Below are 20,000 nucleotides of genomic sequence, written 5' to 3'. Positions count from 1 at the left end.
TGTGTTATAATGCCAGTGTACCACTCTATCTCTCTGAATGTAGTTTATCCTATAATAATGTGTTATAATAATGTGTTATAAGGCCAGTGTACCCCTCTATCTCTCTGAACGTAGTTTATCCTATAATAATGTGTTATAAGGCCAGTGTACCCCTCTATCTCTCTGAATGTAGTTTATCCTATAATAATGTGTTATAAGGCCAGTGTACCCCTCTATCTCTCTGAATGTAGTTTATCCTATAATAATGTGTTATAAGGCCAGTGTACCCCTCTATCTCTCTGACTGTAGTCTATCCTATAATAATGTGTTATAAGACCAGTGTACCCCTCTATCTCTCTGAATGTAGTCTATCCTATAATAATGTGTTATAAGACCTTTGTACCCCTCTATCTCTCTGAATGTAGTTTATCCTATAATAATGTGTTATAAGGCCAGTGTACCCCTCTATCTCTCTGACTGTAGTTTATCCTATAATAATGTGTTATAAGACCAGTGTACCCCTCTATCTCTCTGACTGTAGTTTATCCTATAATAATGTGTTATAAGACCAGTGTACCCCTCTATCTCTCTGACTGTAGTTTATCGTATATTAATGTGTTATAAGACCAGTGTACCCCTCTATCTCTCTGAATGTAATTTATCCTATAATAATGTGTTATAATGCCAGTGTACCACTCTATCTCTCTGAATGTAGTTTATCCTATAATAATGTGTTATAATAATGTGTTATAAGGCCAGTGTACCCCTCTATCTCTCTGAATGTAGTTTATCCTATAATAATGTGTTATAAGGCCAGTGTACCCCTCTATCTCTCTGAATGTAGTTTATCCTATAATAATGTGTTATAAGGCCAGTGTACCCCTCTATCTCTCTGAATGTAGTTTATCCTATAATAATGTGTTATAAGGCCAGTGTACCCCTCTATCTCTCTGACTGTAGTCTATCCTATAATAATGTGTTATAAGACCAGTGTACCCCTCTATCTCTCTGAATGTAGTCTATCCTATAATAATGTGTTATAAGACCTTTGTACCCCTCTATCTCTCTGAATGTAGTTTATCCTATAATAATGTGTTATAAGACCAGTGTACCCCTCTATCTCTCTGAATGTAGTTTATCCTATAATAATGTGTTATAAGGCCAGTGTACCCCTCTATCTCTCTGAATGTAGTTTATCCTATAATAATGTGTTATAAGACCAGTGTTCCCCTCTATCTCTCTGAATGTAGTTTATCCTATAATAATGTGTTATAAGGCCAGTGTACCCCTCTATCTCTCTGAATGTAGTTTATCCTACAATAATGTGTTATAAGACCAGTGTACCCCTCTATCTCTCTGAATGTAGTTTATCCTATAATAATGTGTTATAAGGCCAGTGTACCCCTCTATCTCTCTGACTGTAGTTTATCCTATAATAATGTGTTATAAGGCCAGTGTACTCCTCTATCTCTCTGAATGTAGTTTATCCTCTAATAATGTGTTATAATAAAGTGTTATAAGACCAGTGTACCCCTCTATCTCTCTGAATGTAGTTTATCCTATAATAATGTGTTATGAGACCAGTGTACCCCTCTATCTCTCTGAATGTAGTTTATCCTATGATAATGTGTTATAATAATGTGTTTTGAGGCCAGTGTTCCCCTCTATCTCTCTGAATGTAGTGTATCCTATAATAATGTGTTATAAGACCAGTGTACCCCTCTATCTCTCTGAATGTAGTTTATCCTATAATAATGTGTTATAAGACCAGTGTACCCCTCTATCTCTCTGACTGTAGTTTATCCTATAATAATTTGTTATAAGACCAGTGTACCCCTCTATCTCTCTGAATGTAGTTTATCCTATAATAATGTGTTATAAGACCAGTGTACCCCTCTATCTCTCTGACTGTAGTTTATCCTATAATAATTTGTTATAAGACCAGTGTACCCTCTATCTCTCTGAATGTAGTTTATCCTCTAATAATGTGTTATAATAAAGTGTTATAAGACCAGTGTACCCCTCTATCTCTCTGAATGTAGTTTATCCTATAATAATGTGTTATGAGACCAGTGTACCCCTCTATCTCTCTGAATGTAGTTTATCCTATGATAATGTGTTATAATAATGTGTTTTGAGGCCAGTGTTCCCCTCTATCTCTCTGAATGTAGTGTATCCTATAATAATGTGTTATAAGGCCAGTGTACCCCTCTATCTCTCTGAATGTAGTTTATCCTATAATAATGTGTTATAAGACCAGTGTACCCTCTATCTCTCTGAATGTAGTTTATCCTATAATAATGTGTTATAAGACCAGTGTACCCCTCTATCTCTCTGAATGTAGTTTATCCTATAATAATGTGTTATAAGACCAGTGTACCCCTCTATCTCTCTGACTGTAGTTTATCCTATAATAATTTGTTATAAGACCAGTGTACCCCTCTATCTCTCTGAATGTAGTTTATCCTCTAATAATGTGTTATAATAAAGTGTTATAAGACCAGTGTACCCCTCTATCTCTCTGAATGTAGTTTATCCTATAATAATGTGTTATGAGACCAGTGTACCCCTCTATCTCTCTGAATGTAGTTTATCCTATGATAATGTGTTATAATAATGTGTTTTGAGGCCAGTGTTCCCCTCTATCTCTCTGAATGTAGTGTATCCTATAATAATGTGTTATAAGACCAGTGTACCCCTCTATCTCTCTGAATGTAGTTTATCCTATAATAATGTGTTATAAGACCAGTGTACCCCTCTATCTCTCTGAATGTAGTTTATCCTATAATAATGTGTTATAAGGCCAGTGTACCCCTCTATCTCTCTGACTGTAGTTTATCCTATAATAATGTGTTATAAGACCAGTGTACCCCTCTATCTCTCTGACTGTAGTTTATCCTATAATAATGTGTTATGAGACGAGTGTTCCCCTCTATCTCTCTGAATGTAGTTTATCCTATAATAAGGTGTTATAAGGCCAGTGTACCCCTCTATCTCTCTGACTGTAGTTTATCCTATAATAATGTGTTATAAGACCAGTGTACCCCTCTATCTCTCTGAATGTAGTTTATCCTATAATAATGTGTTATAAGGCCTATGTACCCCTCTATCTCTCTGACTGTAGTTTATCCTATAATAATGTGTTATAAGGCCAGTGTACCCCTCTATCTCTCTGACTGTAGTTTATCCTATAATAATGTGTTATAAGGCCAGTGTGCCTCTCTATCTCTCTGAATGTAGTTTATCCTATAATAATGTGTTATGAGACCAGTGTACCCCTCTATCTCTCTGACTGTAGTTTATCCTATAACAATGTGTTATAAGGCCAGTGTACCCCTCTATCTCTCTGACTGTAGTTTATCCTATAATAATGTGTTATAAGGCCAGTGTACCCCTCTATCTCTCTGACTGTAGTTTATCCTATAATAATGTGTTATAAGACCAGTGTACCCCTCTATCTCTCTGACTGTAGTTTATCATATAATAATGTGTTATAAGACCAGTGTACCCCTCTATCTCTCTGAATGTAGTTTATCCTATAATAATGTGTTATAATGCCAGTGTACCCCTCTATCTCTCTGAATGTAGTTTATCCTATAATAATGTGTTATAATAATGTGTTATAAGGCCAGTGTACCCCTCTACCTATCTGAATGTAGTTTATCCTATGATAATGTGTTATAAGGCCAGTGTACCCCTCTATCTCTCTGAATGTAGTGTATCCTATAATAATGTGTTATAAGGCCAGTGTACCCCTCTATCTCTCTGACTGTAGTTTATCCTATAATAATGTGTTATGAGACCAGTGTACCCCTCTATCTCTCTGACTGTAGTTTATCCTATAATAAAGTGTTATAAGACCAGTGTACCCCTCTATCTCTCTGAATGTAGTTTATCCTATGATAATGTGTTATAATAAAGTGTTATGAGACCAGTGTACCCCTCTATCTCTCTGAATGTAGTTTATCCTATAATAATGTGTTATAAGGCCAGTGTACCCCTCTATCTCTCTGAATGTAGTTTATCCTATAATAATGTGTTATAAGGCCAGTGTACCCCTCTATCTCTCTGACTGTAGTTTATCCTATAATAATGTGTTATAAGACCAGTGTACCCCTCTATCTCTCTGACTGTAGTTTATCCTATAATAATGTGTTATAAGACCAGTGTACCCCTCTATCTCTCTGACTGTAGTTTATCGTATATTAATGTGTTATAAGACCAGTGTACCCCTCTATCTCTCTGAATGTAGTTTATCCTATAATAATGTGTTATAAGGCCAGTGTACCCCTCTATCTCTCTGACTGTAGTTTATCCTATAATAATGTGTTATAAGGCCAGTGTACCCCTCTATCTCTCTGAATGTAGTTTGTCCTATAATAATGTGTTATAAGGCCAGTGTACCCCTCTATCTCTCTGACTGTAGTTTATCCTATAATAATGTGTTATAAGGCCAGTGTACCCCTCTATCTCTCTGACTGTAGTTTATCCTATAATAATGTGTTATAAGACCAGTGTACCCCTCTATCTCTCTGACTGTAGTTTATCCTATAATAATGTGTTATAAGACCAGTGTACCCCTCTATCTCTCTGACTGTAGTTTATCCTATAATAATGTGTTATAAGACCAGTGTACCCCTCTATCTCTCTGACTGTAGTTTATCATATATTAATGTGTTATAAGACCAGTGTACCCCTCTATCTCTCTGAATGTAGTTTATCCTATAATAATGTGTTATAATGCCAGTGTACCCCTCTATCTCTCTGAATGTAGTTTATCCTATAATAATGTGTTATAATAATGTGTTATAAGGCCAGTGTACCCCTCTATCTCTCTGAATGTAGTTTATCCTATAATAATGTGTTATAAGGCCAGTGTACCCCTCTATCTCTCTGAATGTAGTTTATCCTATAATAATGTGTTATAAGGCCAGTGTACCCCTCTATCTCTCTGACTGTAGTCTATCCTATAATAATGTGTTATAAGACCAGTGTACCCCTCTATCTCTCTGAATGTAGTCTATCCTATAATAATGTGTTATAAGACCAGTGTACCCCTCTATCTCTCTGAATGTAGTTTATCCTATAATAATGTGTTATGAGACCAGTGTACCCCTCTATCTCTCTGAATGTAGTGTATCCTATAATAATGTGTTATAAGGCCAGTGTACCCCTCTATCTCTCTGAATGTAGTTTATCCTATAATAATGTGTTATAAGGCCAGTGTACCCCTCTATCTCTCTGAATGTAGTTTATCCTATGATAATGTGTTATAATAATGTGTTTTGAGGCCAGTGTTCCCCTCTATCTCTCTGAATGTAGTGTATCCTATAATAATGTGTTATAAGACCAGTGTACCCCTCTATCTCTCTGAATGTAGTTTATCGTATATTAATGTGTTATAAGACCAGTGTACCCCTCTATCTCTCTGAATGTAGTTTATCCTATAATAATGTGTTATAATGCCAGTGTACCCCTCTATCTCTCTGAATGTAGTTTATCCTATAATAATGTGTTATAATGCCAGTGTACCCCTCTATCTCTCTGAATGTAGTTTATCCTATAATAATGTGTTATAATGCCAGTGTACCCCTCTATCTCTCTGAATGTAGTTTATCCTATAATAATGTGTTATAATAATGTGTTATAAGGCCAGTGTACCCCTCTATCTCTCTGAATGTAGTTTATCCTATAATAATGTGTTATAATGCCAGTGTACCCCTCTATCTCTCTGAATGTAGTTTATCCTATAATAATGTGTTATAATAATGTGTTATAAGGCCAGTGTACCCCTCTATCTCTCTGAATGTAGTTTATCCTATAATAAAGTGTTATAAGACCAGTGTACCCCTCTATCTCTCTGAACGTAGTTTATCCTATGATAATGTGTTATAAGGCCAGTGTACCCCTCTATCTCTCTGAACGTAGTTTATCCTATGATAATGTGTTATAATGCCAGTGTACCCCTCTATCTCTCTGAATGTAGTTTATCCTATAATAATGTGTTATAATGCCAGTGTACCCCTCTATCTCTCTGAATGTAGTTTATCCTATAATAATGTGTTATAATAATGTGTTATAAGGCCAGTGTACCCCTCTATCTCTCTGAATGTAGTTTATCCTATAATAATGTGTTATAATGCCAGTGTACCCCTCTATCTCTCTGAATGTAGTTTATCCTATAATAATGTGTTATAATAATGTGTTATAAGGCCAGTGTACCCCTCTATCTCTCTGAATGTAGTTTATCCTATAATAAAGTGTTATAAGACCAGTGTACCCCTCTATCTCTCTGAACGTAGTTTATCCTATGATAATGTGTTATAAGGCCAGTGTACCCCTCTATCTCTCTGAACGTAGTTTATCCTATGATAATGTGTTATAAGACCAGTGTACCCCTCTATCTCTCTGAACGTAGTTTATCCTATGATAATGTGTTATAAGGCCAGTGTACCCCTCTATCTCTCTGACTGTAGTCTATCCTATAATAATGTGTTATAAGACCAGTGTACCCCTCTATCTCTCTGAACGTAGTTTATCCTATAATAATGTGTTATAAGGCCAGTGTACCCCTCTATCTCTCTGAATGTAGTTTATCCTATAATAATGTGTTATAAGGCCAGTGTACCCCTCTATCTCTCTGAATGTAGTTTATCCTATAATAATGTGTTATAAGGCCAGTGTACCCCTCTATCTCTCTGACTGTAGTCTATCCTATAATAATGTGTTATAAGACCAGTGTACCCCTCTATCTCTCTGAATGTAGTCTATCCTATAATAATGTGTTATAAGACCAGTGTACCCCTCTATCTCTCTGAATGTAGTTTATCCTATAATAATGTGTTATGAGACCAGTGTACCCCTCTATCTCTCTGAATGTAGTTTATCCTATGATAATGTGTTATAATAATGTGTTTTGAGGCCAGTGTTCCCCTCTATCTCTCTGAATGTAGTTTATCCTATAATAATGTGTTATAAGACCAGTGTACCCCTCTATCTCTCTGACTGTAGTTTATCCTATAATAATGTGTTATGAGACCAGTGTTCCCCTCTATCTCTCTGAATGTAGTTTATCCTATAATAAGGTGTTATAAGGCCAGTGTACCCCTCTATCTCTCTGACTGTAGTTTATCCTATAATAATGTGTTATGAGACCAGTGTACTCCTCTATCTCTCTGAATGTAGTTTATCCTCTAATAATGTGTTATAATAAAGTGTTATAAGACCAGTGTACCCCTCTATCTCTCTGAATGTAGTTTATCCTATAATAATGTGTTATGAGACCAGTGTACCCCTCTATCTCTCTGAATGTAGTTTATCCTATGATAATGTGTTGTTATAATAATGTGTTTTGAGGCCAGTGTTCCCCTCTATCTCTCTGAATGTAGTGTATCCTATAATAATGTGTTATAAGACCAGTGTACCCCTCTATCTCTCTGAATGTAGTTTATCCTATAATAATGTGTTATAAGACCAGTGTACCCCTCTATCTCTCTGACTGTAGTTTATCCTATAATAATGTGTTATAAGACCAGTGTACCCCTCTATCTCTCTGAATGTAGTTTATCCTATAATAATGTGTTATGAGACGAGTGTTCCCCTCTATCTCTCTGAATGTAGTTTATCCTATAATAAGGTGTTATAAGGCCAGTGTACCCCTCTATCTCTCTGACTGTAGTTTATCCTATAATAATGTGTTATGAGACCAGTGTACTCCTCTATCTCTCTGAATGTAGTTTATCCTATAATAATGTGTTATAAGACCAGTGTACCCCTCTATCTCTCTGAATGTAGTTTATCCTATAATAATGTGTTATAAGGCCTATGTACCCCTCTATCTCTCTGACTGTAGTTTATCCTATAATAATGTGTTATAAGGCCAGTGTACCCCTCTATCTCTCTGACTGTAGTTTATCCTATAATAATGTGTTATAAGGCCAGTGTGCCTCTCTATCTCTCTGAATGTAGTTTATCCTATAATAATGTGTTATGAGACCAGTGTACCCCTCTATCTCTCTGACTGTAGTTTATCCTATAACAATGTGTTATAAGGCCAGTGTACCCCTCTATCTCTCTGACTGTAGTTTATCCTATAATAATGTGTTATAAGGCCAGTGTACCCCTCTATCTCTCTGACTGTAGTTTATCCTATAATAATGTGTTATAAGACCAGTGTACCCCTCTATCTCTCTGACTGTAGTTTATCATATAATAATGTGTTATAAGACCAGTGTACCCCTCTATCTCTCTGAATGTAGTTTATCCTATAATAATGTGTTATAATGCCAGTGTACCCCTCTATCTCTCTGAATGTAGTTGATCCTATAATAATGTGTTATAATAATGTGTTATAATGCCAGTGTACCCCTCTATCTGTCTGAATGTAGTTTATCCTATAATAATGTGTTATAAGGCCAGTGTACCCCTCTATCTCTCTGAATGTAGTTTATCCTATAATAATGTGTTATAAGGCCAGTGTACCCCTCTATCTCTCTGAATGTAGTTTATCCTATAATAATGTGTTATAATGCCAGTGTACCCCTCTATCTCTCTGAATGTAGTTTATCCTATAATAATGTGTTATAATAATGTGTTATAAGGCCAGTGTACCCCTCTATCTCTCTGAATGTAGTTTATCCTATAATAATGTGTTATAAGGCCAGTGTACCCCTCTATCTCTCTGAATGTAGTTTATCCTATAATAATGTGTTATATGGCCAGTGTACCCCTCTATCTCTCTGAATGTAGTTTATCCTATAATAATGTGTTATAAGGCCAGTGTACCCCTCTATCTCTCTGACTGTAGTTTATCCTATAATAATGTGTTATAATGCCAGTGTACCCCTCTATCTCTCTGAATGTAGTTTATCCTATAATAATGTGTCATGAGACCAGTGTACCCCTCTATCTCTCTGAATGTAGTTTATCCTATAATAATGTGTTATAAGGCCAGTGTACCCCTCTATCTCTCGCAATGTAGTTTATCCTATAATAATGTGTTATAAGGCCAGTGTACCCCTCTATCTCTCTGACTGTAGTTTATCCTATAATAATGTGTTATAAGGCCAGTGTACCCCTCTATCTCTCTGACTGTAGTTTATCCTATAATAATGTGTTATAAGACCAGTGTATCCCTCTATCTCTCTGAATGTAGTTTATCCTATAATAATGTGTTATAAGGCCAGTGTACCCCTCTATCTCTCTGAATGTAGTTTATCCTATAATAATGTGTTATAAGGCAGTGTGCCCCTCTATCTCTCTGAATGTAGTTTATCCTATAATAATGTGTTATAAGGCCAGTGTACCCCTCTATCTCTCTGACTGTAGTTTATCCTATAATAATGTGTTATAAGACCAGTGTTCCCCTCTATCTCTCTGAATGTAGTTTATCCTATAATAATGTGTTATAAGACCAGTGTACCCCTCTATCTCTCTGAATGTAGTTTATCCTATAATAATGTGTTATAAGACCAGTGTACCCCTCTATCTCTCTGAATGTAGTTTATCCTATAATAATGTGTTATAAGGCCAGTGTACTCCTCTATCTCTCTGACTGTAGTTTATCCTATAATAAAGTGTTATAATGCCAGTGTACCCCTCTATCTCTCTGAATGTAGTTTATCCTATAATAATGTGTTATAATAATGTGTTATAAGGCCAGTGTACCCCTCTATCTCTCTGAATGTAGTTTATCCTATAATAAAGTGTTATAAGACCAGTGTACCCCTCTATCTCTCTGAATGTAGTTTATCCTATAATAATGTGTTATAAGGCCAGTGTACTCCTCTATCTCTCTGACTGTAGTTTATCCTATAATAAAGTGTTATAATGCCAGTGTACCCCTCTATCTCTCTGAATGTAGTTTATCCTATAATAATGTGTTATAATAATGTGTTATAAGGCCAGTGTACCCCTCTATCTCTCTGAATGTAGTTTATCCTATAATAAAGTGTTATAAGACCAGTGTACCCCTCTATCTCTCTGAATGTAGTTTATCCTATAATAATGTGTTATAAGGCCAGTGTACCCCTCTATCTCTCTGAATGTAGTTTATCCTATAATAATGAGTTATAATAATGTGTTATAAGGCCAGTGTACCCCTCTATCTCTCTGAATGTAGTTTATCCTATAATAATGTGTTATAAGGCCAGTGTACCCCTCTATCTCTCTGAATGTAGTTTATCCTATAATAATGTGTTATGAGACCAGTGTACCCCTCTATCTCTCTGACTGTAGTTTATCCTATAATAAAGTGTTATAAGACCAGTGTTCCCCTCTATCTCTCTGAATGTAGTTTATCCTATAATAATGTGTTATAAGGCCAGTGTACCCCTCTATCTCTCTGAATGTAGTTTATCCTATAATAATGTGTTATAAGGCCAGTGTACCCCTCTATCTCTCTGAATGTAGTTTATCCTATAATAAAGTGTTATAAGACCAGTGTTCCCCTCTATCTCTCTGAATGTAGTTTATCCTATAATAATGTGTTATAAGGCCAGTGTACCCCTCTATCTCTCTGAATGTAGTTTATCCTATAATAATGTGTTATAAGGCCAGTGTACCCCTCTATCTCTCTGACTGTAGTTTATCCTATAATAATGTGTTATGAGACCAGTGTACCCCTCTATCTCTCTGACTGTAGTTTATCCTATAATAATGTGTTATAAGACCAGTGTACCCCTCTATCTCTCTGACTGTAGTTTATCCTATAATAATGTGTTATAAGACCAGTGTACCCCTCTATCTCTCTGACTGTAGTTTATCCTATAATAATGTGTTATAAGACCAGTGTACCCCTCTATCTCTCTGACTGTAGTTTCTCCTCCTGTCCATCAGGTGGTGGGACAGCGAGCAGATATGGCCATCGGATCCCTCACCATCAACGAGGAGAGGTCAGAGGTCGTGGACTTCTCCGTCCCCTTCGTGGAGACGGGCATCAGCGTCATGGTCTCCCGTAGCAATGGAACCGTCTCACCCTCTGCCTTCCTGGGTGAGTGAAGGAACTGATGAGGTTGAAGTAAATCTGGACATTATTGATGGTCCAGGTAAAAATTAAATTCCCACTTGCACATGACTCTCCACCCCCTCCCTATCTAGCTCTGACTTTGCTGATAGCTACTTTATTGAGGAAAAGTGTACTTACAATGACAGTGATGTGTGGTTGTCCCACCTAGCTACTGTATGTTAAGATGAATGCACTAACTGGCAGGGAAGTGCAACGCAGGAGAGCAGAACTTGGTGAATAGCCAGAGCAGTTTAATATATAAAACTAACGGTATATAAAACAACAAACACATGGGCTCCAGTAACACATAGCACACCAGTAGCACATAGCACACTAGTAGCACATAGCACACCAGTAGCACATTGCACACTAGTAGCACATAGCACACCAGTAGCACATTGCACACTAGTAGCACATAGCACACCAGTAACACATAGCACACCAGTAACACATAGCACACCAGTAGCACATAGCACACTAGTAGCACATAGCACACCAGTAGCACATAGCACACTAGTAGCACATAGCACACCAGTAACACATAGCACACCAGTAGCACATAGCACACTAGTAGCACATAGCACACCAGTAACACATAGCACACCAGTAACACATAGCACACCAGTAACACATAGCACACCAGTAACACATAGCGCACCAGTAACACATAGCGCTCCAGTAACACATAGCACACCAGTAACACATAGCACACCAGTAACACATAGCACACCAGTAACACATAGCACACCAGTAACACATAGCACACCAGTAACACATAGCACACCAGTAGCACATAGCACACTAGTAGCACATAGCACACCAGTAACACATAGCACACCAGTAACACATAGCACACCAGTAACACATAGCACACCAGTAACACATAGCACACCAGTAACACATAGCACACTAGTAGCACATAGCACACCAGTAACACATAGCACACCAGTAACACATAGCACACCAGAAACACATAGCACACCAGTAACACATAGCGCACCAGTAACACATAGCGCTCCAGTAACACATAGCGCACCAGTAACACATAGCACACCAGTAACACATAGCACACCAGTAACACATAGCACACCAGTAACACATAGCACACCAGTAACACATAGCACACCAGTAACACATAGCACACCAGTAACACATAGCGCACCAGTAACACATAGCACACCAGTAACACATAGCACACCAGTAACACATAGCACACCAGTAACACATAGCACACCAGTAACACATAGCACACCAGTAACACATAGCACACCAGTAACACATAGCACACCAGTAACACATAGCGCTCCAGTAACACATAGCGCTCCAGTAACACATAGCGCTCCAGTAACACATAGCGCACCAGTAACACATAGCACACGAACTTACAATAAACAATTCCCGACAAGGACATGGGGAAAACAGGGGGAAAATATACAACATGTAATTAGGGATTTGAAACCAGGTGAGTGTGAAAATAAGACAAAACAAATGGAACATGAAAAATGGATCGGCAATGGCTGGAAGACTGGTGACGTCGACCGCCAAACACCGCCCGAACAAGGAGAGGAACCGACTTCGGTAGAAGTCGTGACAATAAGAGAGTCTGCTAAATGACTAAAATGTAAATTAACCTTATGCACAGATCTAGGATCAGCTTACCCTCTCCCAATTCAAAAGTGCTGTGGTTTCATCAAATGGTTCAATCTTTACTTGCGTTTGTTGTTACTTTTACTTTGTCACATCGTTTCAGCTTATACTTCCAGTCTGTCAGCAGGTGAAATAATCTTTTAGATTGAATTACAGTAAACAGAATGGACTGGAAGACACAGAAACACTGGAGTAGTGGGTCATGCTGTGTTAGCGAGCTGATTTGTTTGCTCGCAGAGCTCTGTAACTTAGACTGGTTTGGGCTCTGATGGATTCTCAGTCGCCTCTATCAACAAATCAAATCAAATCGAATTGTATTAGTCACATGCGCCGAATACAACAGGTGTAGTAGACCTTACAGTGAAATGTTTACCTACGAGCCCCTAACCAACAATGCAGTTTTAAAAAATATGATAAGAATAAGAAATGAAAGTAACAAGTAATTAAAGAGCAGCAGTAAAATAACAATAGCGAGACTATATACGGGGGGTACCGGTACAGAGTCAGTGTGTGGGGGTACAGGTACAGAGTCAGTGTATGGGGGTACAGGTACAGAGTCAGTGTGCGGGGGCACCGGAACAGAGTCAGTGTGTGGGGGTACCGGTACAGAATCAGTGTGTGGGGGTACCGGTACAGAGTCAGTGTGCGGGGGCACCGGTACAGAGTCAGTGTGTGGGGGTACCGGTACAGAGTCAGTGTGCGGGGGCACCGGTACAGAGTCAGTGTGCGGGGGCACCGGTACAGAGTCAGTGTGTGTGGGTACCGGTACAGAGTCAGTGTGTGGGGGCACCGGTACAGAGTCAGTGTGCGGGGGCACCGGTACAGAGTCAGTGTGTGCGGGTACCGGTACAGAGTCAGTGTGTGTGGGTACCGGTACAGAGTCAGTGTGTGGGGGTTCATGTACAGAGACAGTGTGTGGGGGTACAGGTACAGAGTCAGTGTGTGGGGGCACCGGTACAGAGTCAGTGTGCGGGGGCACCGGTACAGAGTCAGTGTGTGTGGGTACCGGTACAGAGTCAGTGTGTGTGGGTACCGGTACAGAGTCAGTGTGTGGGGGTACAGGTACAGAGCCAGTGTGTGGGGGTACAGGTACAGAGTCAGTGTGTGTGGGTACCGGTACAGAGTCAGTGTGTGGGGGTACCGGTACAGAATCAGTGTGTGGGGGTACCGGTACAGAATCAGTGTGTGTGGGCACCGGTACAGAGTCAGTGTGTGTGGGTACCGGTACAGAGTCAGTGTGTGTGGGTACCGGTACAGAGTCAGTGTGTGGGGGTACAGGTGGGCACCGGTACAGAGTCAGTGTGTGTGGGTACCGGTACAGAGTCAGTGTGTGTGGGTACCGGTACAGAGTCAGTGTGTGGGGGGACAGGTACAGAGTCAGTGTGTGGGGGGACAGGTACAGAGTCAGTGTGTGGGGGTACAGGTACAGAGTCAGTGTGTGGGGGTACAGGTACAGAGTCAGCGTGTGGGGGTACAGGTACAGAGTCAGTGTGTGGGGGGACAGGTACAGAGTCAGTGTGTGGGGGGACAGGTACAGAGTCAGTGTGTGGGGGTACAGGTACAGAGTCAGTGTGTGGGGGTACAGGTACAGAGTCAGTGTGTGGGGGTACCGGTACAGAGCCAGTGTGGGGGGGTACAGGTTAGTTGAGGTAATATGTACATGTAGGTAGAGTTATTAATGTGTTCTAAGGGGGTACAGGTTAGTTGAGGTAATATATACATGTAGGTAGAGTTATTAATGTGTTCTAAGGGGGTACAGGTTAGTTGAGGTAATATATACATGTAGGTAGAGTTATTAATGTGTTCTAAGGGGGTACAGGTTAGTTGAGGTAATATGTACATGTAGGTAGAGTTATTAATGTGTTCTAAGGGGGTACAGGTTAGTTGAGGTAATATGTACATGTAGGTAGAGTTATTAATGTGTTCTAAGGGGGTACAGGTTAGTTGAGGTAATGTGTACATGTAGGTAGAGTTATTAATGTGTTCTAAGGGGGTACAGGTTAGTTGAGGTAATATGTACATGTAGGTAGAGTTATTAATGTGTTCTAAGGGGGTACAGGTTAGTTGAGGTAATATGTACATGTAGGTAGAGTTATTAATGTGTTCTAAGGGGGTACAGGTTAGTTGAGGTAATGTGTACATGTAGGTAGAGTTATTAATGTGTTCTAAGGGGGTACAGGTTAGTTGAGGTAATATATACATGTAGGTAGAGTTATTAATGTGTTCTAAGGGGGTACAGGTTAGTTGAGGTAATATGTACATGTAGGTAGAGTTATTCATGTGTTCTAAGGGGGTACAGGTTAGTTGAGGTAATATGTACATGTAGGTAGAGTTACTAATGTGTTCTAAGGGGGTACAGGTTAGTTGAGGTAATATGTACATGTAGGTAGAGTTATTAATGTGTTCTAAGGGGGTACAGGTTAGTTGAGGTAATATGTACATGTAGGTAGAGTTATTAATGTGTTCTAAGGGGGTACAGGTTAGTTGAGGTAATATGTACATGTAGGTAGAGTTATTCATGTGTTCTAAGGGGGTACAGGTTAGTTGAGGTAATATGTACATGTAGGTAGAGTTATTCATGTGTTCTAAGGGGGTACAGGTTAGTTGAGGTAATATATACATGTAGGTAGAGTTATTCATGTGTTCTAAGGGGGTACAGGTTAGTTGAGGTAATATGTACATGTAAGTAGAGTTATTCATGTGTTCTAAGGGGGTACAGGTTAGTTGAGGTAATATATACATGTAGGTAGAGTTATTCATGTGTTCTAAGGGGGTACAGGTTAGTTGAGGTAATATATACATGTAGGTAGAGTTATTCATGTGTTCTAAGGGGGTACAGGTTAGTTGAGGTAATATGTACATGTAGGTAGAGTTATTAATGTGTTCTAAGGGGGTACAGGTTAGTTGAGGTAATATGTACATGTAGGTAGAGTTATTCATGTGTTCTAAGGGGTACAGGTTAGTTGAGGTAATATGTACATGTAGGTAGAGTTATTCATGTGTTCTAAGGGGGTACAGGTTAGTTGAGGTAATATGTACATGTAGGTAGAGTTATTAATGTGTTCTAAGGGGTACAGGTTAGTTGAGGTAATATGTACATGTAGGTAGAGTTATTCATGTGTTCTAAGGGGGTACAGGTTAGTTGAGGTAATATATACATGTAGGTAGAGTTATTCATGTGTTCTAAGGGGGTACAGGTTAGTTGAGGTAATATGTACATGTAGGTAGAGTTATTAATGTGTTCTAAGGGGGTACAGGTTAGTTGAGGTAATATGTACATGTAGGTAGAGTTATTAATGTGTTCTAAGGGGGTACAGGTTAGTTGAGGTAATATGTACATGTAGGTAGAGTTATTAATGTGTTCTAAGGGGGTACAGGTTAGTTGAGGTAATATGTACATGTAGGTAGAGTTATTAATGTGTTCTAAGGGGGTACAGGTTAGTTGAGGTAATATGTACATGTAGGTAGAGTTATTCATGTGTTCTAAGGGGGTACAGGTTAGTTGAGGTAATATGTACATGTAGGTAGAGTTATTAATGTGTTCTAAGGGGGTACAGGTTAGTTGAGGTAATATGTACATGTAGGTAGAGTTATTAATGTGTTCTAAGGGGGTATAGGTTAGTTTAGGTAATATATACATGTAGGTAGAGTTATTCATGTGTTCTAAGGGGGTACAGGTTAGTTGAGGTAATATGTACATGTAGGTAGAGTTATTAATGTGTTCTAAGGGGGTACAGGTTAGTTGAGGTAATATATACATGTAGGTAGAGTTATTCATGTGTTCTAAGGGGGTACAGGTTAGTTGAGGTAATATGTACATGTAGGTAGAGTTATTAATGTGTTCTAAGGGGGTATAGGTTAGTTGAGGTAATATGTACATGTAGGTAGAGTTATTAATGTGTTCTAAGGGGGTACAGGTTAGTTGAGGTAAAATGTACATGTAGGTAGAGTTATTAATGTGTTCTAAGGGGGTACAGGCTAGTTGAGGTAATATGTACATGTAGGTAGAGTTATTAATGTGTTCTAAGGGGGTACAGGTTAGTTGAGGTAATATGTACATGTAGGTAGAGTTATTAATGTGTTCTAAGGGGGTACAGGTTAGTTGAGGTAATATGTACATGTAGGTAGAGTTATTAATGTGTTCTAAGGGGGTACAGGTTAGTTGAGGTAATATGTACATGTAGGTAGAGTTATTAATGTGTTCTAAGGGGGTACAGGTTAGTTGAGGTAATATGTATATGTAGGTAGAGTTATTAATGTGTTCTAAGGGGGTACAGGTTAGTTGAGGTAATATGTACATGTAGGTAGAGTTATTCATGTGTTCTAAGGGGGTACAGGTTAGTTGAGGTAATATGTACATGTAGGTAGAGTTATTAATGTGTTCTAAGGGGGTACAGGTTAGTTGAGGTAATATGTACATGTAGGTAGAGTTATTAATGTGTTCTAAGGGGGTACAGGTTAGTTGAGGTAATATGTACATGTAGGTAGAGTTATTAATGTGTTCTAAGGGGTACAGGCTAGTTGAGGTAATATGTACATGTAGGTAGAGTTATTAATGTGTTCTAAGGGGTACAGGTTAGTTGAGGTAATATGTACATGTAGGTAGAGTTATTAATGTGTTCTAAGGGGGTACAGGTTAGTTGAGGTAATATGTACATGTAGGTAGAGTTATTAATGTGTTCTAAGGGGTACAGGTTAGTTGAGGTAATATGTACATGTAGGTAGAGTTATTAATGTGTTCTAAGGGGTACAGGTTAGTTGAGGTAATATGTACATGTAGGTAGAGTTATTAATGTGTTCTAAGGGGGTACAGGTTAGTTGAGGTAATATGTACATGTAGGTAGAGTTATTCATGTGTTCTAAGGGGTACAGGTTAGTTGAGGTAATATGTACATGTAGGTAGAGTTATTAATGTGTTCTAAGGGGTACAGGTTAGTTGAGGTAATATGTACATGTAGGTAGAGTTATTAATGTGTTCTAAGGGGGTACAGGTTAGTTGAGGTAATATGTACATGTAGGTAGAGTTATTAATGTGTTCTAAGGGGGTACAGGTTAGTTGAGGTAATATGTACATGTAGGTAGAGTTATTAATGTGTTCTAAGGTGGTATAGGTTAGTTGAGGTAATATGTACATGTAGGTAGAGTTATTCATGTGTTCTCAGGGGGTACAGGTTAGTTGAGGTAATATGTACATGTAGGTAGAGTTATTAATGTGTTCTAAGGGGGTACAGGTTAGTTGAGGTAATATATACATGTAGGTAGAGTTATTCATGTGTTCTAAGGGGGTACAGGTTAGTTGAGGTAATATGTACATGTAGGTAGAGTTATTAATGTGTTCTAAGGGGGTACAGGTTAGTTGAGGTAATATGTACATGTAGGTAGAGTTATTAATGTGTTCTAAGGGGGTACAGGTTAGTTGAGGTAATATGTACATACATGTAGGTAGAGTTATTAATGTGTTCTAAGGGGGTACAGGTTAGTTGAGGTAATATGTACATGTAGGTAGAGTTATTAATGTGTTCTAAGGTGGTATAGGTTAGTTGAGGTAATATGTACATGTAGGTAGAGTTATTCATGTGTTCTCAGGGGGTACAGGTTAGTTGAGGTAATATGTACATGTAGGTAGAGTTATTAATGTGTTCTAAGGGGGTACAGGTTAGTTGAGGTAATATATACATGTAGGTAGAGTTATTCATGTGTTCTAAGGGGGTACAGGTTAGTTGAGGTAATATGTACATGTAGGTAGAGTTATTAATGTGTTCTAAGGGGGTACAGGTTAGTTGAGGTAATATGTACATGTAGGTAGAGTTATTAATGTGTTCTAAGGGGGTACAGGTTAGTTGAGGTAATATGTACATACATGTAGGTAGAGTTATTAATGTGTTCTAAGGGGGTACAGGTTAGTTGAGGTAATATGTACATGTAGGTAGAGTTATTAATGTGTTCTAAGGGGGTACAGGTTAGTTGAGGTAATATGTACATGTAGGTAGAGTTATTAATGTGTTCTAAGGGGGTACAGGTTAGTTGAGGTAATATGTACATGTAGGTAGAGTTATTAATGTGTTCTAAGGGGGTACAGGTTAGTTGAGGTAATATGTACATGTAGGTAGAGTTATTAATGTGTTCTAAGGGGGTACAGGTTAGTTGAGGTAATATATACATGTAGGTAGAGTTATTAATGTGTTCTAAGGGGGTACAGGTTAGTTGAGGTAATATGTACATGTAGGTAGAGTTATTAATGTGTTCTAAGTGGGTATAGGTTAGTTGAGGTAATATGTACATGTAGGTAGAGTTATTAATGTGTTCTAAGGGGGTACAGGTTAGTTGAGGTAATATGTACATGTAGGTAGAGTTATTAATGTTTTCTAAGGGGGTACAGGTTAGTTGAGGTAATATGTACATGTAGGTAGAGTTATTAATGTGTTCTAAGGGGGTACATGTTAGTTGAGGTAATATGTACATGTAGGTAGAGTTATTAATGTGTTCTAAGGGGGTACAGGTTAGTTGAGGTAATATGTACATACATGTAGGTAGAGTTATTAATGTGTTCTAAGGGGGTACAGGTTAGTTGAGGTAATATGTATATGTAGGTAGAGTTATTAATGTGTTCTAAGGGGGTACAGGTTAGTTGAGGTAATATGTACATGTAGGTAGAGTTATTAATGTGTTCTAAGGGGGTACAGGTTAGTTGAGGTAATATGTACATGTAGGTAGAGTTATTAATGTGTTCTAAGGGGGTACAGGTTAGTTGAGGTAATATGTACATGTAGGTAGAGTTATTAATGTGTTCTAAGGGGGTACAGGTTAGTTGAGGTAATATGTACATGTAGGTAGAGTTATTAATGTTTTCTAAGGGGGTACAGGTTAGTTGAGGTAATATGTACATGTAGGTAGAGTTATTAATGTGTTCTAAGGGGGTACATGTTAGTTGAGGTAATATGTACATGTAGGTAGAGTTATTAATGTGTTCTAAGGGGGTACAGGTTAGTTGAGGTAATATGTACATACATGTAGGTAGAGTTATTAATGTGTTCTAAGGGGTACAGGTTAGTTGAGGTAATATGTATATGTAGGTAGAGTTATTAATGTGTTCTAAGGGGGTACAGGTTAGTTGAGGTAATATGTACATGTAGGTAGAGTTATTAATGTGTTCTAAGGGGGTACAGGTTAGTTGAGGTAATATGTACATGTAGGTAGAGTTATTAATGTGTTCTAAGGGGGTACAGGTTAGTTGAGGTAATATATACATGTAGGTAGAGTTATTGAAGCGTTCTAAGGGGGTACAGGTTAGTTGAGGTAATATGTACATGTAGGTAGAGTTATTAATGTGTTCTAAGGGGGTACAGGTTAGTTGAGGTAATATGTACAT

General features: G+C 38.3%; 1 protein-coding gene across 1 annotated transcript in view; it reads left to right on the top strand.

The window, feature by feature from the left end:
- Positions 1-20,000, top strand: part of LOC127914346 (glutamate receptor ionotropic, NMDA 2D-like) — a 163,110-nt gene that overhangs the window by 85,429 nt on the left and 57,681 nt on the right. Inside the window, exon 9 of the mRNA XM_052490111.1 lies at positions 10,816-10,969. Coding sequence (XP_052346071.1) covers positions 10,816-10,969 — 154 coding nt within the window. The remainder of the gene's footprint in view (positions 1-10,815; positions 10,970-20,000) is intronic.

Source organism: Oncorhynchus keta, chromosome 31 (genome assembly GCF_023373465.1).
Source record: "Oncorhynchus keta strain PuntledgeMale-10-30-2019 chromosome 31, Oket_V2, whole genome shotgun sequence".
Taxonomy (NCBI): domain Eukaryota; kingdom Metazoa; phylum Chordata; class Actinopteri; order Salmoniformes; family Salmonidae; genus Oncorhynchus; species Oncorhynchus keta.
The sequence above is the reverse complement of the archived record's forward strand: the minus strand, read 5'-3'. Positions and strand labels throughout refer to the sequence as shown.